The 22,427-nt window shown below is 50.4% G+C and overlaps 1 protein-coding gene across 1 annotated transcript; it reads right to left on the minus strand.

Moving 5' to 3' along the window:
• Positions 1 to 220: 220 nt before the first annotated feature.
• On the minus strand, positions 221 to 13,396 carry CPSF4L (cleavage and polyadenylation specific factor 4 like). Its single transcript, XM_010360343.2, has 6 exons — positions 13,238 to 13,396; positions 12,465 to 12,515; positions 9,460 to 9,612; positions 6,011 to 6,106; positions 4,395 to 4,488; positions 221 to 310 (listed from the first exon to the last, which is right to left on the minus strand). Exons 1-6 carry the CDS (start codon positions 13,338 to 13,340, stop codon positions 268 to 270), a joined length of 540 nt encoding a protein of 179 aa, XP_010358645.1. The 5' UTR covers positions 13,341 to 13,396; the 3' UTR covers positions 221 to 267.
• Between the last annotated feature and the right edge of the window lie 9,031 nt (positions 13,397 to 22,427).

Raw genomic sequence — 22,427 nt, forward strand, 5'->3', positions numbered from 1 at the left:
TTGGCCAGCTATGGTGGCAGGTGCCTGTAATCCAAGCTACTCGGGAGGCTGAGGCAGGAGAATCGCCTAAACCCAGGAGGCGGAAGTTTCTGAACCAAGATCATGCCACTGCACTCCAGCCTGGGCAACAGAGCCAGACTCTGTCTCAAAAACAAAGTAAATAAAATAAAATAAAATAAAATCATGCTCCAGAAGGAGAGGGGGTAAAAGTCGTGTTCTGCCCAGTGTGTGGCATTGGTGAGAGCCCCACTAGGTAAGAAGCAATGCTTAGATCTTGCTTCCAGGCAGCAGCTTGAATTCCCGAATCTTCCTGCAAGGTGTATACAAATGGAGCATGAGAATCCGTACACATAATCCATATTCACCTTCCCATCCATCCCGCAGAAGAGGCATGGTGACACCCAGGCTACTCCCCATGCTTGAGAGGATGTATTAGAAGATTCTGCTACTAAAAGTTGGAAATACTCACGGGCATGCTTGAACACCCCGGCTGTAACTCACACGTGGTCTGTATAAGTGGATTAACCTCAGGGCAGTCTCGTTTAATCCTGAATAATAATATCTGAAAGACTGAGTTTACTTGGGAACGTGTAGTTTTTCTAATGCACATTAAAATTTATTTTAGCTGTTAAAAATAAAATCATTTTATTATCAGCAGACTCTTTTATGCTTTATGGGGAATCTACATACTACTACCGCCACTCTTCATGATAAAAATATTTGTGAAATATAAAAAATACTCCCCTGAGCTGATCATTTGCCTCTTCTAGAGCCTCACCTGTGAAATGGGTGGGTGTGTCCCTGGGTAAGTTATCCAGTTTACTGGAGCCTCCTTTGTACTGTAATTTGGGGATACTTATTCCTACTTTGTAGACATTTGGTGAGATTAGAAGTCTTATGTGTGTTAACTCCAGCAACATCTGTGATGGTAGGAACTCATTGACAGCAGCTGTTCTAAAGCCTGTAGTATGTGCCATCATACTATATACAAATTCCAACCTTGAACGGAGGAAGAGAGGCCCTACTACAATCCACACGCAGATCCAGCCAGCATCTGGGGCTTGCCTTGTGCCGAGTGCCATGCAAGGTTTTTGCATGTGTTTTCTCCTTTTGGATTCAAACAGTCCTGTGACATAGGTGCTGTCCTGCTCATTTTCCAAAAAGAAAACGGGCTTGAGGTAGAGTGATGTGCCTCCGTAGCTCTGTGCTGCTCATCACATAGCAGCCCCATTGGTTTGAACTGGCATTCAACCCCCCAAAACCTGACTCCTGGGCTCCATTCTTTCAGACTGCCCTAACTGGGGACTCCAGCTCCAGGCACGCCAGGCACCTGTCTCTTTACCAAGGTGGGGGTCCAGTTCTTCCTGACACATCACATTGCACTTCTCCATTTCTCCGAAAGGCTCAGTACAGCTGCTACCTCTCCTTTCCCAGTGGATTAAGTTGCCTTGGTATCGGCCTTTCATTATGGCATTAAAAGATAGTGACACTGTTGAATGTTACATGTCACTACCTTACCTCCCCAGGATAAGCCTATTTTGTAGCATCTACTCCATAATACTCCACACATAAGGCACAGAATATATTCTTAGATTTAAATAAGCCATAAAGGGAAGCAGCTGTCATGCTAAAGAAAACCATTTGAGTTAATTGCCAGTTGATAGCAGCAGCTGAGGCCACATGCAGAGGAATTGCCACGTGCAACCCGGAACTGTTGGTAGGAGCTGAGCAAAGTATAATGATCGTGGATTTCCCATAGACTTGAACTTTTGGTTTTTATGTACATTTTGCTCCCGTTTTATGGATAACTCATTCCTGCCAATCTGCCTCCAATCGTGTTGTATTTTTAGTAGCTCGTTCACTTACAGGATCAAAAGAAAGAAACCTGCATGCCACAGGCTACTTTTGCACCTCACTCATACCCTGCTTAGGATGACAGCAGGCTCACTGTGGAACTTGGAAAACAGAATCCCATTGAGCATCTTCTCCTGACCGTGGGTTAGTTTTTAATAACTCCTACCAGTTGAGACTTACTGGCATAATGGCCTGGTCTTTGACACAAAAACAGAAAAAGTGAATGGCATGACTTTGTAAATTCAGATTTCTAAAGATGTCTAGGGAACCATAGGAGATGGTTAGCCACCTTTGTGAGGAATTGGATGGATTCTGCTTCTTAGTGAAGCTTATTTCAGGCATTCAAGCCCAGCATTACAATCCCAGAGAACAAGGCTCTAGATATTGCAAGGCACATAAAAGCAACTGTACGAGAAAGTCAAGGGTTCTGCCTCTCCTACCTGTCATCCCGATAAAACTATTCTCTTGCAGAATGGAGACTGCAAAGCTCAGGACAGTTTAGAAGCTATCAGAATGAAGGTATGATCAAACATGATTTTTTTTTTTCTTCCTGATAAACCAGAAGATAGCAGAAAAAGGAACCAGGTGCTACATTCCCTTCCTTAACCATACTCTGCCCTCCTGCCAAAAAAGAATCTCAAGGATGTTATGTTCAAGTAACTGAAGAGTAGTAGGCAACAAAGCAGGAAATGACTGTTCCTTTTGAAGGAACAGTCTTGTCCAGCAGGAGATGCCAACAGAATGGTTTACAGTATCCTCTCATTCTCTCCTAATTCACGCTCCCATCTGGTGCAGAAAAGGAGTCATTCTCCAGCTCCCTGATCATTCCTTGCCCTCCCAGCTCTCAGCCCAGCACTAGCCCAGCCCTTTGAGTTCCTTTGCCCACCCTGTGGCACAGGTCCTGCCCTTGACCCCTGATCCCCAGGCAGGAGAGCAGGCACTCTGTTGGGGATGGGGGCTTCCAACCTTCACAGCAGAAATAGGAGGTGCTGAATCCTGGGGCCGGTTGACAAGCTGCAGATAAAGTGAAGTCGTGAGGAAACACCTACTGCAGATAGTCCGTCTGTGCAGATGCTACAACTTCACAGAGGGCCGGGGCGCTGGCCATGCGTTTAGGGTGAAACCAAGGTTCAAGATGCCTTCAGTTATACTTTTAAGTGCCAAAAGCATACCTTTCAATGAAAGTTAGGCTTTCATAGTAAATGGACTTGTAAATTCCCCACAGTCCCACAGATCGCCTCCCACCTTCTTTTAATGTCCACTCAGAACCAGCAGGGACAGCCTTCCTCCCAGACCATCACCCACCCAGCATCCAGTGCTCGGAGTCCCCAGTAGCTGTCAGTAGCTGCCCCAGTGTTGACGCTGTCTGGCCTCTGTGATACTTAAACAGGTGTCCAACATTCAGTCACCTAGACCAGGGGTCAGTAAGCTTTTTCTATGGAACACCAAACAGTACATATTTTATACTCTGCAGGCCACTGGGTTTCCGTTGCAGCCACTGGACTCTGCCATTGTAAGCACCGGAACAGCCATGGCTCTGTTCCAACAAAACCCTTTATGAGCACTGGAATTAATTTCACATGTCACAAAATATTTTGATTTTCCTCCCACTTTTTACAAACCATTCTTAGCGCTTCACCTGTACAAAGACAGGCAGCAGGCTGCACTTGGCCCACAGGCTGTAGTTTGCCAACCCCTGACATAGGCATTCATCAACACTTGGTGTCTATTGAGAGTGTGTATCTCTCCATAGGGACTGGGCCCAGTTCTCAATCAGGGCCAGCCCTGATTCCAAAAACCACGCATGCTACCCAGTTAGCAGAAGGAAAGCCTCGGGCTGCTCAACAGAGAAGTCCTACCCTACCCACAGCAGAGATCCTAGAGGTTGGAGAGGAGTCTGGGAGGAAAAACCACACATATGCACCCCGCATGCATGATGACTGCCTTTCAAAGGAGAGTGAGGGTTTGCTGGGAGCCATGCAGTGCTGCTGGGTGAGCTTCCCTGGGGAGCAGAAAGGAGTGGGAATAGAGGGATGAGGCACGATGGCACATGCCTGCCTGCACTCACCTTCGTGTAACTCGGGTTGAATAAAAGATTCATCTTGGGACTAAGGAAAGTGGAGAGAGACGATTACAGCTCAGCTCTCGCCCTCCCATCTTCTGCTCATTAACATGCTCTGCGCCAGCCTGCTGCAGAGTTCGTATTTCAGAACCCTGTAAGGGAAGGTGCCCTCCCTTAGCCAGGGCGTGAGGGAGAATTACGGAGGACTGGGGAGAAATGGGCGTTAAGTGTCTCTACTCTTATTCCTAGAACAGTTTGTGAAAAGATCGACACCCATCCCCAGCATTACACATTAAGAGGATGGGTTCGAGTTCTGAGATCACCAGGGTCAGGCATTGGTGCCAGGAAAATACTGGGGCAGATGCTTGCCAGACGCTTCATTTTCCACCATGGACCAGCAAAGGTATGGAAAGATCTAGAACTGGAAGGCCAGGCCCAGCACTCTGGTGGGAGTTGATAACTGAAGGATCGTACTTACTGAGAAAATCGGCACTTGGGTCCCTCGGGGCAGAAGCCAACTAAATAGTTGAGACACATTATTCTGGGGACATGGCGGTATTTACACAGAGGACCTGCTGGGCAAAGAGAAAGTGATGAGAAGGATCCATTTCAGCAAGAGGGGAAAACACATGAAAAAGCTCCCTGGGAAGGGTGTGGATGGTCATCGGGGCTTCACTTAATACGGGTGGATAAATCTTCCCATCCTTTACATACCACCCTAAAGTACCCACTTCTAGCCATGAGACGGGTGGGGAAAGGGATCCTTGGAATGTGCTGGGGCAGGTGTCAGCTGGCAAGTCCTGATATAGAGTCGGAAGTGTCACTGACATGCTGTGTCCTGGAGGACTTGCATGGATATGAACCATACTTTGCTGCCTGTTACTTGTTTAGGTATGGGACGTATAGCTGAGAAAAAGCTGACCTGCCTGGGCGGGGTGGCTCACACCTGTAATCCCAGCACTTTGGGAGGCCAAGGTGGGTGGATCACTTCAGCCCAGGAGTTTGAGACCAGCCTGGGCAACATGGCGAGACTCTGTCTCTACTAAAAATACAAAAATTAGCTGGGCGTGGTGACGCACACCTGTAATCCCAGCTATTTGGGAGGCTGAGGCAGGAGAATTGCTTGAACCTGGGAGGCAGAGGTTGCAATGAGCCAAGATCGCACCACTGCACTCCAGTCTGGGTGAAAGAAAAGAAAAAGCTAAACCCACAATCCTACTGATCTCAGCAGCCCTCACCCCCACCCAGATCCCTAAAACCAACAGCACTAAGAACTCAGTAAGAAAAACCTATCTGAAGACACAGGAGAGGGAGAAACCCTGTTGCTTAGTGCATGGGAACCCTGCTGGGGGTAGCTGCCTCTTACATTTGGCTGACAGCAATGGGAAAGGTAGGACATGCTTAAGCAATACTCAGGATCCCCCAGGTGGGTAAGTGGAATGTAGAAGAGAGCGCACATGAACTAAGCATCTCCTGTGGGCCTCACCCTGTGTCAAGAGCTTCCTGTGGTTCCGTAACTTGGAGAAGGGCATGCAGCTGATACATGCTGAAGGTAGGATTTGAACCCAAGTCAGTCTGCCCCAAGAAGCCTGTTATGGCCCCACACTAGGCTGTGTTTTGTGTGTCAGAGCAGAGCTGGAGAACTACAGAAAGGCCTTCTGTTGGGGTTTTTTTTTGTGTTTTTTTTTTTTTTTTTTGAGATGGAGTCTTGCTCTGTCGCCCGGGCTGGAGTGCAGTGGCCGGATCTCAGCTCACCGCAAGCCCTGCCTCCCGGGTTTACACCATTCTCCTGCCTCAGCCTCCCGAGTAGCTGGGACTACAGGCACCCGCCACCTCGCCCGGCTAGTTTTTTGTTATTTTTTGGTAGAGACGGGGTTTCACCATGTTAGCCAGGATAGTCTCGATCTCCTGACCTTGTGATCCGCCCGTCTCGGCCTCCCAAAGTGCTGGGATTACAGGCTTGAGCCACCGCGGCCGGCTTCTGTTGGGGTTTCAACAAGGCACAGCCTCATCAGGTAAATGGCCCCTCCCCTGCTGAAAGCCCCCACCCTGATCCCCACAACCCCTAGGGCTCCCTGGCTTCCAAGGCCTCACGGTCCTTGCAGAAACCTTGGTCATACCAAGGACAGTCCTGGGACTTGAAAGCTGGCTTCACATGGAGGAAGGGACACTCCTTGTTGCTGCAGTCACCTGAAAATCCCAGCACTCTTTGTAGAAGCAGTTTCTCTTTGTGGTCACTTCTGTGTCCCCAAACCAGATTGACCTTGCCCCTCACATACACAGAAGACACTGGCTTTTATTCTGGGAGTCACCAGCTTTTTGAAGACGACAAGTATGTCTAATCCCTTCTACAGTCTAAAGAGGGTGCATCCCAGTCTTACTTGTTAAGCAGGGCATGGTCGGAATATATGCCTCTGGAAGAGTAAGAGTGGGGGCAGGACCCCAAATGGAAAAGGAGGCATTGGAACTGAAGGCAGTTGGAGGCTAGCAGGAACAAGGAGAGCCAAGAAGACCTGCGACATTAAGTGGAGATATTTCTATGTCGCTGTAACTGAAGCCCCCTCTTCATCTCTACTACAAAACCCATGCTGCCTGCAGAGCCTAGGGAAGCTGTTCCCCTTGGTGGAAATGCAAAGAAAAGCAGAGCCCTGCTGAAGTTGGCACAGGTATGAAAAGAAACACTCTGCAGAGTGGGTACCTGCAGTTATACTAAGCCTGCGTCATCATCTCTCTATGGATTAGACCAAGTCTCAGGTTTAGTTTATTTCCTACAATGAGCCAGCTCAGCGGGCCCGGGCTACCCAGGTGCTATGATTATTATTATTATTATTATTTTATTATTTTGGGATAGGGTTTTACTCTGTCGCCCAGGCTGGAGTGCAATGGTGCGATCTTGGCTCACTGCAACCTCTGCCTCCCGGGTTCAAGCGATTCTCCCAACTCAGCCTCCCGAATAGCTGGGAATACAGGTGTGCACCACCACACCTGGCTAATTTTTATATTTTTAGTAGAGACGGGGTTTTACCATGTTGGCCAGTCTGGTCTCAAATTCCTGACGTCAGGTGACCTCAGGATCACCACCTCGGCCTCCCAAAGTGCTAGGATTACAGGCATGAGCCACTGTTCCTGGCTTAGGGGTACTTTCCTTCAGGCAAAACCTTGCTCTGTAGAGGCCTAGCGTATAAAATAGATCTTCTTGGAGCAATTTGAAAATCAGTGGAATATATGCAATGACGCTCCTTCAGTCCTGAAAAGCACTGTGTTGTAGATAAGGAGGATGAAGTTGGAAAGATTCATGAGTTCTCAACTTGAATGAAGCGAAAGTGGGATGAATCTTCCCCCATGCTTCCTTCAGAGCTCTCTTCCTAAGAGAAATTAAGAGGGCTCTTAATTTTCTCTGTCTCAGAGAAAAAAAAAAAAAGAGAATACCCCCAATTCCTAAGAGTTTAAAACCACCATTCTTTCCCAGCCCTCTCATTTCACAGAGAATGCCAGGGCTCAGAGATAGGAAAAGGCCACATCCATTTCATTCAGCTTCCTCACATTCATGAAGGGTTCATTTGCTCATTGTCAGTGTACAGCACTGGGCAGAATGCTGACTCTGCGCTTGGGCTTTCTAATGAATCAAAGTGACATCACCCACTAGGTGATGCTAGCCGGCATTTGATGGATGGAGATAACAAGAAGTCATCTACACTGGTTGCCGTTCTGCTGGGCGCACGTCTCTGCATTCCTGGCCTGGCCAGCAGGTAGCAGCAGCACCTCAGCCTTCAGTCCTCCTTTCAGAGACAGGGGTACTGGGCTGAAGACCTCAGACAGAGGGCGCTTCCAGTGACTCTTTCCCACTCCCACACCTCCCCAACACCACCAATTACAGTGATCATCACTTTGATATTCGAAAGCCATATGCATTCATTTACTGTAAGAACCGTAGATTATATCTTGTAATCATGGGCTTACAAGTCTGTCCCCTACTAATTGGAGTTATCTGGGGGCCGAGGGGGACCTGGTCCTGTTCCTGTATCCATGCCCAGGAGCACCTGATCAGGGTTATTGAAGGAATAACTAAGTAGGTGGCATTTTATTACTAAAGTCACAGAATGTTAGGCAGTGACCAAAGGGAGCTGGGATAAACATTGTCCTTTCAGGGGAGACCTGGGGGCAGCTCTCAGGAACTGCCATGCCTTCGCCTCCCAGGAGCAGGCAGGAAATGGAATATTAGCCTGGGAGGGGCTCTGACTGGCCTAGGTGATGCTTTGCCTCCTCCTCAGGTACCCAGGACCCTCCCATTGGCACTAACGAGGAGCAGCCACTTGGGAGGCCCTGAAGCTGGCTCCAGCCACATTTGGAAGCCAAGCCTCCTGAGTCAGGGGCATCTAGGGGATTCTGCCAGCTCTCTCCTTGCAGGTCACCCTTTATGGAATCCAGTTCGAAAACCACTGGAGTAGATAATCCGTAAGGCTCCTTCCAGCTCCGAAAAGCTCTGAGCCGTAGAACTGTATTGTGAAGGATGAAACCTGAAGCACATTCACAAATCTTTCTTAAATAAGTGGGAAAGTGGCTGCAGCTGTCCCATAAACAGTCCCTTGATTAAAAGGACAAGGGAGGCCGGGTGCGGTGGCTCACGCAGATAATCCCAGCACTTTGGAAGGCTGAGGCAGGTGAATCACCTGAGGTCAGGAGTTCAAGACCAGCCTGGTCAACATGGCAAAACTCAGTCTCTACTAAAAATACAAAAATTAGCCGGGCCTGGTGGTGGTGGGTACCTGTAGTCCCAGCTACTCAGGAGGCTGAGGCAGGAGAATCGCTTGAACCTGGGAGGTGGAGTTTGCAGTGAGCCAAGATCAAGCCACTGCACTGTAGCCTGGGGGACAGAGTGAGACTCTGTCTCAAAATATATATATAAATAAAAAGGACAAAGGATGCCTTGAAGCCAGAGGGAGGCAAGATGCTGGTTGAGGCTTGACCACACAAGATGATTTTAGGTGCTAGACTTCTGAACCTCATGGATTTATGTTTACAGTTACCTTTGATTTCCAACAAGTGATGCTAGTTCTCCATTCATGGAAACAATGCAAAGTTTCTTCTAAAGTAAGAGTTAAAACAGCAGGACCATTGGAAGAGCAGACAGTGGCACAGGGGCTTTGAGGGTACAGCAGGCATCGTGAATGTGGCTCTGAAGGCCTGATGTTCAGGAAGTTCTAGTCAGGACCTGAGAGATGGCTCATTTGAGACATTTCCAAATATCAGGCTGGGTGTGTGATGAACCAGGACTGGGGAGAGCAACAATCCCCTCTTCCCTTTTGGGGGTAACTGGTATGCACCTTGATCCTGGGGGCAGTAAAGGGCAGGGACTTCAGGGTACACTTCTGCTTGTCTAGGGGTTTGGAGAACAGGCACCCGAGGCTCAGACAGGTCTCTCTGGCCTCCAGGGACATGTTCAGCCTCCTCTGCATGCCCCCTCCTCTAGAAACCTTCTTCCCATTTCACAGCCCACACTGCCACCCTCCACGGTGAGGCGCCGAGCCAGGAAGAGGCCTTACCAAACTTGGAGTAGAAGTAGCACTCAGGCATCCTGGTGATGTCATACTGGTGTAGGAACTTGCAGTGGTCACCCTTCTTGCACAGCCCCCGGAGCCAGTGCTTACACACCACCATCTTCTCCCTTCGGTCGTGTCGGAAGGGGCAGAGTTTCCCTGGAGATGCCAGAGCACCTGGCTGGGAGGCCTCTCATCCACAGTCTGGGCCCGGCTCAGCCCTCCAGGGGATTCCCCAGCAGGGTACCCGACTCAGTCCCCAGCGACTCTCCCCTTATCCCTTCACCTGGACCCTGTAGGGGCAAGAACTGGGGGCCGAGGCAGCATGAAGGGCAAGCTCTTCTTTTTGAGACAGAGTCTTGCTCTGTTGCCCATGCTAGAGTACAATGGCGTGGTCTCAGCTCACTGCAACCTCCACCTCCCGGGTTCAAGTGATCCTCCTGCCTCAGCCTCCCAAGTAGCTAGGATTACAGGTGCCCACCACCACACCTGGCTATTTTTTTTAATTTTTAGTAGAGACAGGGTTTCACCATGTTGGCTGGGCTGGTCTCAAACTCCTGATCTCAGGTGATCCATCTGCCTCAGCCTCCCAAAGTGCTGGGATTATAGGCATAAGCCACTGTGCCTGGCCAGGGCAAGCACTTCTTAATGCACAGCTGTTCCCACTACCACACCTTTGCCCATCCTTCCCGTCTGCCTGGCGTGTCATGCCCTTCCCCAGGGAAGCACCTGGGCTCAGAACAGCTGCCTCCTTTTCATTCCCACAGTGCCTAACAGCCCCTCTTATCCCGCCAGGGAGCAGGGCCAGGCTTTCCAGCCCGGAATCCCCACACCCAACCCAGCCCCTGGCACATAGTAAGTGCTCAGTTAGGGCACGTTGAATTCCCATCTTTAAAAACACCAAATGTTATGCTTCCCGATTCCAGAGACCTAACAGGGTGACAGAAGAGCCAACTTTGTAATGATTTATAAGGAATATTCCATGGAAATGTTACATTTAACTGTTTTATCATCATCACTCAAGTCTGCATTGCTATTAGCAGGAAGGACACCCAGTTCCTAAATTTCTTTCTCTTTATATTTATTTATTCATTCATTCATTCATTCATTCATTCATTCTTTTTGAGACAGGATCTTACTCTGTTGCCCAGGCCAGAGTGCAATGGCACAGTCATGGCTCACTGTAGCCTCAAACTCCTAGACTCAGGCAGTTCTCCCATCTCAGCCTCCCGAGTAGCTGGAACTACAGGCATGCACCACCACACTGAGCTAATTTTTTTTATTTTTTGTAGAGACAGGGCTTTGCCATGTCCCAGGCTAGCAGTTCCCGAGTTTCTAAGCAGGTCCAGCCTCATGCCTGGCCAGTTCTCTGACATAATTTGGGGTGTAGGGGAGGTGTTATTTCCATTTTTCCTTTTTAAAAAACATTTTTTTAAATGTTTTGTAGAGATGGGGTCTCGCTATGTTGCCCAGGCTGGTCTTGAGCAATCCTCCAGCCTCTGCCTCTCAAAGTGCTGGGATTACAAGTGTGAGCCAACTCTCCTGGCCAAGGTGCTCTTTTTAAATAACCCCTACCCTCCATTGCTGGCCATTGGCTTGCTTGGTTCTGACCTTCCACCACAATAGCTTTCTTTCTTTGCAAAAGAGTATTGCTAGGAACCGCTGCTCTAGGGACTGGATGGGCTGAGCTGAGGAGACACCACTCAGCCCACATTTGAGCCTGCAGGGTCCTGGGTGCACAAGCCCTTGGGTGACCAGTAATCTCATTTCCCTTCTCCCTGCATGGTCCAGGGGTGGCTCCAAGACAAACAAGGCAGGTGGGCAACCATGGTCCCAGGTCCTCCTTGCCCGGTCCCCTCCAGCACCCCCAGCTTCCAGGGACAGAGTCATTTGGATCAGAAAGCATGTCCTAAACTCTCACACCAGGGAGATTTCTTAACCCAAATGTATAGGCAAGCAAGACTGGGAAACCCTAAAATTGGAAGCCAGTTTTTGTGTGTGTGTTTTTTATTTTGGGCAGTTGTGTATTTCTGTGGGAAGAGCCTCTACGTGAGCCAAGAGCCAGAAGAAAAGTTGAAAACTCTTGTATTTGAGTCAGGCCTTCCCAGAATGGCTGCATTTGGGGAGAGGGGCCTAGGAAGAGGGTATTGACCCAAAGTCAGGGCAGGAAAGAAGTGGAGGATGCTTTTTGATAGCATTTAAAAGACGGTGGCTAGTGCTACCTCAGAGCACAGGGAATGGATGAGACAATTGACCAGTTTCCAAACTGAGTCAGAGCATGGGACTGGGGAAGAAGGATGCCTCCAGTCTAGCTAGGAAGAAAACAAGAAAAACATCAAGAAGCTGGAGGCTCTTGGGAATGCACAGGCCAAAGCTCAGACACACGCCCATCCCAGCAAGGCAGAAAGAAAGAAAAACCCCTTTCCAGGCAGCCTGATTACCCTGACGCGAACTGCAAACTACGAAGACTGCTGCTGAGGTGGGGAAATCTTAGGGGAGCAGCAGGCTGCTCGGTGGATCCACCCACTTATCCTTTGTCTACCTGTAAGTCTAAAATTGTGCTCCATGGCCGGGCATGGTGGCTCATGCCTGTAATCCCAGCACTTTGGGAGGCCCAGGCAGGTAGATCACCTGAGGTCAGGAGTTTGAGACCAGTCTGGCCAACATGGCAAAACCCCATCTCTACTAAAAATACAAAAATTAGCCAGGCCTGGTGGTGGGCGCCTGTAGTTCCAGCTACTCAGGAGGCTGAGGCAGGGGAATCGCTTGAACCCGGGAGGCGGAAGTTGCAGTGAGTCGAGATCACACCACTGCACTCCAGCCTGGGCGACAGAGCGAGACTCTATCTAAAAATAAATAAAATAAAAATAAAATTCTGCTCCATCCCAATTTTCCCTTCCCAGGTGCAAATTTGACACCCTGTCCCAGGCCAGGCAGAGCCCCTGCTGAGTGTAGCTCAGACAGACCCTACACTCACCCAGTTCGGGGCCCAGGCCTGCCCAGTAACTCACCTTTCTCACAGAGCCCTTTAGCGAAGAAGTTGCACACAGCTGAGGCCGACTCTGGAAGAAGAAAACGGAACGGAGAAGGTGGCTTCCCCAGAGGCTGCAGCTGTCCCAGGAGCCTCCACCTCCTATCGGCATGTCCCACCTAGACTTCCCCTAGGCTCTGGCCTGTGGGCCCTCATATCTGGGCCCTGTAGAGGTTAACCTTCAGAGCCAGCCAGCAGACCTCAACCCTTAACCCCCCAACTCTGAAACAGAGGAGCTCGAGGTGCTCAAGGCTGGCCCAGGAGCTCGGGAGGCCAGTGTGGCTTCTCTCAATTCATCGTCTCTCTGTGCCTCTCTCAGTGTGGAAAATGAGTTGCCCCAAAGCCACAGAAGAGAGAAACAGAGAAGGGGCCGTTGCATCAGGGAGTTGAGCAGAGAGGCCTGTAGAGAAGGTAGGGGGAGGGAGGCCAGGTGTGGTGGCTCACGCCTGTAATCCCAGCACTTTGGGAGGCCAAGGCGGGTGGATCACGAGGCCAGGAGATAGAGACCATCCTGGCTAACACGGTGAAACCCCGTCTGTGGTAAAAATACAAAAATTAGCCAGGTGTGGTGGCGGGCGCCTGTAGTCCCAGCTACTCGGGAGGCTGAGGCAGGAGAATGGAGTGAACCCAGAGGTGGAGCTTGCAGTGAGCCAAGATGGCGCCACTGCACTCCAGCCTGGGCGACAGAGCGAGACTCCACATCAAAACAAAAAGGGAAGGTAGGGGAGGGCTAGCGGCCCCTTCCTCACTCACTGTCCATGCCCGGGAAAGGCAGGAGCCCAGCGCCCTTCTGCATCTCGACATCCTCCTCGAAGGCAAAGGTGAACCGCTCCAGCCCCGCAATGACCTCTTGCATCTTCCATCTCTGGCTGGGGCTGCGGAAGCTGCCAGAACCCAGGCAGGTGGGCCCGATATAGCTCATCAGAGGCCCTTAAGGGGCCAGCGCCCAATGCCTCACCCCAGGGTGCCAGAGGCCAGGTGACTGCAGGCGAGTCTCCAGCCTGGGCTGTATAAGAGTGGGGCCCAGCTGCCTCACCCCGCCCACCCAGTGCAGGGGCAGACACCCCAGGGCCCCTCGCCCCCACACTGTGTACACAAGGCCCACTCGGGTAGGGAGGGATTCGAAGAGCCCCACAAACTGCTTATCTCTGCATGTTACCAAACACAAACGTGGCGTGCACGCAGACATTACCAAACCTGGGCTCATACTTTGTCCATGAAGACACAGCCACAGGTTAACAAAGAGTTGCACAAACCAACCGCAGCAAGGCTGTTATTCTGCCAGAGCTGAGGGTGGTGGGGATGTGCAGAGGGAGGGAGCCGTCCCACCTCCCTGCTTCTTCCCATCAGGGAAGGGGTCTCCCTCTGGAACACCTGACACCCCTTTTCTGGTCTGAGTGACAAACCCAGAGTGAGCTCTTCACGGGAGACAGGGAAAAAGGAATGAAGAGCAGAGGAATCGGAAACAGTTGGATGAATGGCGCTTTGTTTACCTCGCACACAATCGCCAGCTTGGCTGGAGGGCGGAACCGACCCAAGGCCAGGGCGGCCTCCCAGCCAGGATTCCACAGGGCCACCCAGTGCCACCCCACCCCTGAGAAAGTGCTTTATAAATGAAATCTCTATGCAAATGTTGTTTTATTATTATTACACCACCCCTGCCTGCAGGGCTGGGGACATCTGAAAATGCTTTCAAAGGAGCATGTTAGGGCTCTAATTAGACTAGGCTCCCCCCTCCCCCTGCTCTGGCCCCAAACTGGCCTTGCTTCTAACTAGAGCTGCTGTTCTCGGTCACACTGGCCTTCCATGCCCGTAGAACCAGAACCCAAATGCCCTCCTTTCTGGGTGCCCAGACCCAGCAGGGAGAGGTAGGCAGCCTGCAGGCTCTCATCTGGGCCAACACGAACGAGCCTGCTGGCTGTTGTTCCCCATGGCTGTCACTCGTAGATCTGTTCTTTTGAACTCCAGATCAGAAAATAAAATAGCTGGAGAGATAGACGCCTGGAGCCGAGGCAGGACTGGGAGGAGCAGGGACAAGATCCAAGAGTTTCCAGAAGCTCAAGCCTCTGACTGCATCCTGGGAGAGGCAGAGGGACCCAGCTCCAGGGCTGCTAGAGGGTGGGGCTGAGGGGGTCCCTGGGGTAGAAACCCTGGTTCTCTTGGCCTTAGTTGTGTGTGTTGATTAGTCGTCCCAAGAATGCATTCATCTGTCAACACAGGCTCATTAAAGGCTCACAGTAGCCTGGCAGCGCATGCAGGACTGATGAGGGCATCAAAGCCCAGGGAGGCCAAGGGCACGTGGTTTGGGAGGTGATACAGATGGGGTTCAAATCTGGGTCTCTTGATGATTTTCCTCCCTAAACATCCCTGAGCATCTATGCACTAGGGTCACATCCCTACCCTCAGAGATGACCCTGTCAAGGAGGGGACATTAGCCATTCACACAATAATGAGATGGAGGCACAAGGGACCCAGCAAGGCAGGAAGGGGTGGCAGGGAGCACTCTCAACGGAGAGTCATGATGTTGGGGAGAGAATGTTCTGGAAGAAGGCCAGCACTATGAAGGCTAGGGCATGGAGCAATGTGCAGACTGAGGAAGCGCTCAAGGGTTTGGTTTGGCAGAAGTGGGGGTAAAGAGGGGGAATGGGGGCAATGAGGCTGAAGAGCTGAGAAGGGACCCAACTCTGGGAGGCCTGCTGGGGCCAGCTTTTTGGGGGAGTGATCATGAAGGTAGCAGAGCCACTGCAGGGCTCTGAGAACTGTGCATGGCTCTCTGAGGGATGGTCAGGGGAAGACTGGATGGGGGCTGCTTAGAGGATGCATTTTTTTCTTTTTTTTTTTTTTTGAGATGGACTCTTGTTCTGCTGCTCAGGCTGGAGTGCAATGGTGTGATCTTGGCTCACTGCAACCTCTGCCTCCTGAGTTCAAGCAATTCTCCTGCCTCAGCCTCCTGAGTAGCTGAGATTGTAGGCCCACACCACCACACCCAGCTAATTTTTGTACTTTTAGTAGAGACAGGGTTTCACCATATTGGCCAGGCTGGTCTCGAACTCCTGACCTCAGGTGATCTGCCTGCCTCATCCTCCCAAAGTGCTGGGATTACAGGAATGAGCCACCGCGCCCAGCCTGGGGATGATTTTTTAAAATCATGAGAGCCCTGGAGATACAGCCCAAAGAGCTTTCTGCTACTCTGGTGGCCTGCAAGAGTTAATTGATGAGGGATGAACATGAAGGAGACTCTTGGCTAAGACTCCTCCCTCCATCACCCCAGCTTCTCTCCTCCTCCACCAGGGCTTCCCATCCCACCTCTAGGTGCCTGGCCAGCAGAGGTGTGTGGTGGGTGTCACATGGATGAAATCCCTTCTCCCAGTGGGTCATCATTAGTTTGACACACAGACAACGGGGCTTGCATTCATAGTTTTTGCTTATTCAAAATACTTTCTGCAGTAAATCGAACTGGCTACCCAAAAAGTCTAGGTCCAGGCCAGGTGCAGTGGCTCACACTTGTAATCCCAGCATTTTCAGAGGCCAAGGTGGGAGGATAGCTTGAGCCCAGGAGTGCAAGACCAGCATGGGCAACAAAGCAGGACTCCCATCTCTACAAAAAATCAAAACATTATTAGGTGGGCATGGTGGTGCATGCCTGTAGTTCCAGTTACTTGGGAGGCTGAGGCAGGAGGATTACTTGAGTCCAGGAGGTTGAGGCTGCAGTGAGCCATGACTACACCACTGCACTCCAGCCTGGGTGACAGCAAGACCCTTTTTTCAAAGAAAAAAAAAAAGGCCAGGCATGTTGGCTCACTCATGTCTGTAATCCCAAGAACTTTGGGAGGCCAAGATGGATGGCTCAACTGAGGTCAGGAGTTCAATACCAGCCTGGCCAACATGGTGAAACCCCGTCTCTATTAAAAATACAAAAAATTGTCTGGGCACAGTGGCGCATGCCTGTAATCCCAGCACTTTGGGAAGCCAAGGTGGGCGGATCATCTGAGGTTGGGAGTTTGAGACCAGCCTGATCAACATGGAGAAACCCCGTCTCTACTAAAAATACAAAATTAGCCAGGCATGGTGGTGCACACCTGTAATCCCAGCTACTTGGGAGGCTGAGGCAGGAGAATTGCTGGAACCCGGGAGGTAGAGGTTGAGGTGAGCCGAGATCACACCATTGTACTCCCGTCTGGGCAACAAGAGCAAAACTCTTGTCTCAAAAAAAAAAAAAAAAAAAAAAATTAGCAGGGCATGGTGGCAAGCACCTGTGGTCCCACCTACTTGGGAGGCTAAGTCAGGAGAATCACTTGAACCCAGGAGGTGGAGGTTGCAGAGAGCCAAGATTGCACCATTGCACTCCAGCCTGGGTGACAGAGCTAGACTCCATCTCAAAAAAATAAATAAATAAAAATTTAAAAATAATTTGAAAAAATAAAACAAATCAAAGTCCTAACCCCTGGTACCTGTGAACGTGAACTTCTTTGGAAGCAGGGTCTTTGCAGGTGTCATTCAGGTAAGGATCTCAAGATAGGACATCCTGGAATTAGGGTGATTCCTAAACCCAATAACTGGTGTGATTATGAAAGAAAGGGGAGGGATCATTGAGACACAGACACAGAGGGGACACAGAGAAGGCCATGGGGAGACAGAGGTGGAGACTGGGGTGACCCAGCTTCCATGGATGGCCAAAGATTGCCGTCTCCACCAGAAGCCAGGAGAGAGAGGTGGGATTCTCTCCCTCAGAGCCTCTAGAAGGAACCAACCCTACCTATATCGTGACCTCGGGCTTCCAGCCTCCAGAATGTGAGAGAATGAATTCCTATTGTATTCAGCCACCGTTTGTGGCAATTTATGACAGCAGCTCTAGGAAATGAATAGACCTTCTCACTTGGCATTCAGGTTCAAGGCTGGGTGAGGTGGCTCATGCCTGTAATCCTAACCCTTTGGGAGGCCAAGGCTGGAAGATCACTGGAGCCCAGGAGTTCAAGACCAGTCTGGGCAACATGGTGAGACTCCATCTCTACAAAAAATTTAAAAATTAGCTAGTCATGGTGGCACATGCCTGTAGTCCCAGCTGCTACTCAGGAGGCAGAGGCAAAAGGGTCCCTCGAGCCTGGGAGGTCAAGGCTATAGTGAGCCATGATTGCACCACTGCACTCCAGCCTGGGTGACAGAGTAAGACCCTGTCCAACAGAAAGAAAAAAATTTAGTTTTGGAAGATCCCACCCTTTTCTTTTCTTTTCTTTTCTTTTTTTTTGAGACTGAGTTTTGCACTTGTTGCCCAGGCTGGAGTGCAGTGGCACAATCTTGGCTCACTGCAACCTCTGCCTCCCAAGTTCAAACGATTCTCCTGCCTCAGCGTCCTGAGTAGCTGGGATTACAGGCACGCACCACCACACCCGGCTAATTGTATATTTTTAGTAGAAATGGGGTTTCTCCATGTTGGCCAGGCTGGTCTCGAACTCCTGATCTCAGGTGATCCACCTGCCTCGGCCTCCCAAAGTGCTGGGATTACAGGCGTGAGCCACTGTGCCTGGCCAACCTCACCCCTTTTACAGATGAGCAAACAGACACCCAGAGAAGCTGACTGATCGTTAAGCTTCGCTGAGGCCGGGGGGAGCTGCCTCACCTCATGGCTCTTGAAGTGAACCGGTGTCCTCACTGCACAACAACAAAAAGCAGTGCCCCAGCCCTGGGATGTCCCCTCTGAAACCTCACAACCCCCTCTTCTGTGCCCTGGAGCTTATCCCTAGCCCTTGTGTTTTTGTTTATTAATTGATTCATGGTGCTAAGTGGACACTCAAATCGCTGTAAAAACAAGAAGCGTGAATTTTTAATCACCATCATTATGAGGCTGTCATTTAGCTCCGGCTGCAAATTTCCTGAATTGTCATCATCCAGCTCCTTCCCCTTTATTAATGCTCTGCTCTGAAAAGCGGGGGTGGAGGTGGGGGAAGCTTTGGAATTCTCTGGCTGCAGGGCCTGGCAAGGTCATCATGCCCGTGCCCCTGGCCTGGGATCAATGGCAGCCAGTGCTTTGCTGGGCAGATCATGGCCATGCCTACCTTTCTTTTATCTGGAATCCCTGCCTTCCTCTCCACTGAGCGCCCTGCCTTTATGGCGAAGTGCAGACAGGGGTGTCAGGCAGGCCAGGGTTCAAATCCAGCCTTTGTCAGCTACCAGTCTATTTCCTGGGTCAGGCATTTAATCGCCTCTCTAAACCCCAGATTCTGCATCAGTAAAATGGGATCAGTGCACACTATGTCCCCGGAGGATTAAGGATCAGTGAAAGTACACGTGGGTGCCTAACACAGGGGTGGTTTTTGTTGTTGTTATTTTTGAGACAGAGTTTCGCTCTGTTGCGCAGGTTGGAGTACGGTGGCGAAATCTCGGCTCACTGCAACCTCTGCCTCCCGCGTTCAAGCGATTCTCCTGCTTCAGCCTCCCAAGTAGCTGGGATTACAGGCGATTGCCACCATGCCCGGCTACTTTTTTTATTTTTAGTAGAGACAGAGTTTCACCATGTTGGCCAGGCTGGTCTCGAACTCCTGACCTCAAGTGATCTGCCCACCTCGGCCTCCCAAAGTGCTGGGATTAAAGGCGTGAGCCACTGCACTTGGACCTATCCCTTCTTAAAATGCATTATTCCTAAGGGCCCCTGGTAGAAGATGCCATGGGGGAAGGGGTCCCGTGATGGTTCAGGTGCTGCTGGGGGATACTGTAAGATCCGGCAGTGAAGGCCTGGCAGCCAAATAGCCACGGGCTTGGGAGGGGCTGGAGGTCAGAAGGGATGCCCCTCACCCGCTGCTGCTCAGTCCCAGGGACAATGAGCCAGTGTGCCCTGCTCTCTCCACCGCCCTTTGTGCCCCAAAAATGCCACTTGGAGGGGACAGCTGTTGGCTTCACAGTGGCCACTTGAAGTGCAGGGCAGGGACGCCTGCACCCAGGGAAAGGCATCTACTTTCCCTTGGGGCTTGGAAATAGCCACAGGACTAATGAACCACCCACACTTCTCATTCAAGGCTCCTCTCATTCTCATGGCAAACTTCCGAGCTGCTCTACCCATTTTATAGGTAAGGAAACCAAGGCCCAGAAGCAAAACCATTGCCTAAGCTTATACAGCCAGTAGATGTGGGAATGGGGGCCTAGAATCCAACCTTTGCTACCAGTTACTAGGACTTAATTGGTTTAGGTTCACTGTTTACATTGTATTCTCTCTAATTCCCACAAAACCTTGCAAAGAGAGCTATTACTATTTCTCTTCTGCAATGGAAAAAAGCTGAGGCTAAAGGCTTAGATGTGCTTCCTAAAGGCCACAAGCTCAGTCCGCATGGCCCCAAAGCCAGCTCCTTCCAGCCTACCAAGCTAAGCGTGGGAGACAGCTCCTCCCTGGGCTGGGAAGACCACCCAGACCCCCGAGGCCCAAGACAGCTACTGAGTCTTTGCTTGTCCCTATGAGTAGGTAGGATGCAGATTCTACTTTTGGTCCAAACATCAAGGAAATAGGACATTTTGGGCTTAGGGAGTCAGCCCTGGTCAAAGTGGTGTGCGGATAGCATTCCCTGTCCACTGTTGCCATGATGTGTCTTCACTTGGTCTGTAGGTCATCCTCTGCCCTGCCTGGGGTTCTGTGCCCAGAGCCTCTCCAGGCTGAGCAGAGGCTGCCCAATGTCTCCCTGGGCTCAGAGGGAAACTCCACAGGCTTCAGCCCCTGCCCCCCATGCCCTGTGAGAAAGGAGCCAGTCACCTGCAGCTGCAGGCCCTGTGTATTGGCAAAACTGAATGGGCAGAGGTGGCAGGTGGGGCAGCTTGGTTCACACTCCGGTCTTCTCCTACTTAACCACAGTCCTCCAGCTTCCCATGTCTGGCTCTTACCCTTCCCCCTCTGGGGAGCTCACTCACTCACTCCTTCACTCACTTATTCACTCACTCATTCACTCACTTATTCACTCACTTACTGATTCACTCACTCATTCATTCATTCACCCATTCACTCACTCATTCACTTACTCATTCACTCATTCACTCACTCACTCATTCACTCATTTATTCACTCACTTATTCACTCACTCATTCACTCACTCATTCACTCATTTATCACTCACTTATTCACTCACTCACTCATTCACTCACTTATTCACTCACTCACTCATTCACTCACTTATTCACTCACTCATTTACCCATTCACTCACTCACTCATTCATTCATTCACTCACTCACCCATTCACTCACTCACTCACCCATTCACTCACTCACTCACTCATTCACCCATTCACTCACTGACTCACTCACTCATTCACTCACTGACTCACTCATTCACTCAGTCACTCACTCATTCACTCACTTACTCACTCATTCACTCACTCAAAAGTATTTTTTAACTGCTGCTGTCTCTGGAAGACACAGAACAAACAAGACACAGCCATTTGCCTAGGAGATTGCACTCGGTAGAATAATGTGCTCCCATCCAAAGAGGCCCACATCCTAATTTCCAGAAACTGTGGATGTGTTACCTTACAAGGCAAAAGGGACCTTGCTGATGCAATTAAGTTAAGAATCTTGAGATGGGAAGATTATTCTGGATTATCTTGGGCCCAACAGCACCACAAGGATCCTTATGAGAAGGAGGCAGGAGGGTCAGAGGAAGGGAAAGACACAGAGGAAGAGAGGAAAACAGAGAGAGATGTGAAGATGCTGCACTGCTGGCTTTGAAGCTGGAGGAAGGGGCCATGAGTCAAGGAACGCAGGTGGCCTCTAGAAGTGGAAAAGACAGATTCTCCCCTCAAACTTGCAGAAGGATTTTAGCTTGATTTTAGCTTGATTTTAGCTCAGTGAAAGCCGTCTGGGTCTTCTGACCTTTAAAAATGTGAGATATTACATTTGTGGGCCAGGCATGGTGGCTCACGCCTATAATCCTAGGACTTTGGGAGGCTGAGGAGGATGGATTGCTTGAGCTCAGGAGTTTGAGACCAGCCTGTGCAACATAGTGAGACCCCCATCTCTACAAAAATCAGCTGGACATGGTGGCCTGCACCTGTAGTCCCAGCTACTCAAGAGGCTGAGATGAGAGGTTGGCTTGGCCCAGGAGATGGAGGTTGCAGTGAGCTAAGATTGTACCACTGCACTCCAGCCTGGGCAACAGAGCCAGACCCTGTCTCAAAAAAAAACAGTGCTGTTTTAAGCTACCAGATTTGTGGCAATTTGTGTTTTCTGTTTGTTTGTTTTGTTTTGTTTTGAGACAGAGTTTCCCTCTGTCACCAGGGCTGGAGTGCAGTGGCACCATCTCGGCTCATTGCAACCTCCACCTCCTGGATTCAAGCGATTCTTGCGCTTCAGCCACCCGAGTAGCTGGGATGACAGGCATGCACCACCACACCTGGCTAATTTTTGTATTGTTTTTTAGTAGAGTCGGGATCTTTCCATGTTGGCCAGGCTGTTCTTGAATTCCTGACCTCAAGTGATCCGCCCACTTCAGCCTCCCAAAATGCTGGGATTCCAGGCATGAGCCACTATACCTGGCCAATTTATGGTAATTTGTTACAGCAACAATGAGGAAACTAGTATATAGAGTAACGTAACCTATAAGCAGGCAGTGGCATCAGAAGGCACTGGCAGAGCTACTACAAGGCTGCTGAGCTGTCACTTAGGTGTTGCAGGAAGGCTTCTGGGAGGAAGTGAAACAAAGGCAGAGACAGGTAGAGTCTTGTCAAGGCAGAAGGGGGACAATGTTCCAGCCGCCACCAGGCATTTAGGAAATCACTTCTGGTTCTTGTAGGACCAGATCTGGCACACTGGCTGCTGGGGGAGGCTCAAGGGACTGGGAGGTCCAGGCTTGGGAAGGGCCTCGAACTCGAGGCCTTGAGGAGTCACTGAAGAGCCCACTTTATGATGTTGGTGAAATTTGCATTTTTTTTTTTTTTTTTGAGACGGAGACGGAGTCAGAGTCCGCCGCCC

Source organism: Rhinopithecus roxellana, chromosome 19 (assembly GCF_007565055.1).
Source record: "Rhinopithecus roxellana isolate Shanxi Qingling chromosome 19, ASM756505v1, whole genome shotgun sequence".
NCBI classification, from domain to species: domain Eukaryota; kingdom Metazoa; phylum Chordata; class Mammalia; order Primates; family Cercopithecidae; genus Rhinopithecus; species Rhinopithecus roxellana.

Coding starts and splice junctions, on each gene's coding strand:
- CPSF4L (XM_010360343.2), bottom strand. CDS start 13,340: ATGCAAGAGGTCATTGCGGGGCTGGAGCGGTTCACCTTTGCCTTCGAG. Junction 12,516..13,237: donor GCCTTTCCCGGGCATGGACA/GTGAGTGAGGAA, acceptor TTCTTCTTCCAG/AGTCGGCCTCAGCTGTGTGC. Junction 4,489..6,010: donor CCAAGGTTTCTGCAAGGACC/GTGAGGCCTTGG, acceptor TTTGCCCAGCAG/GTCCTCTGTGTAAATACCGC.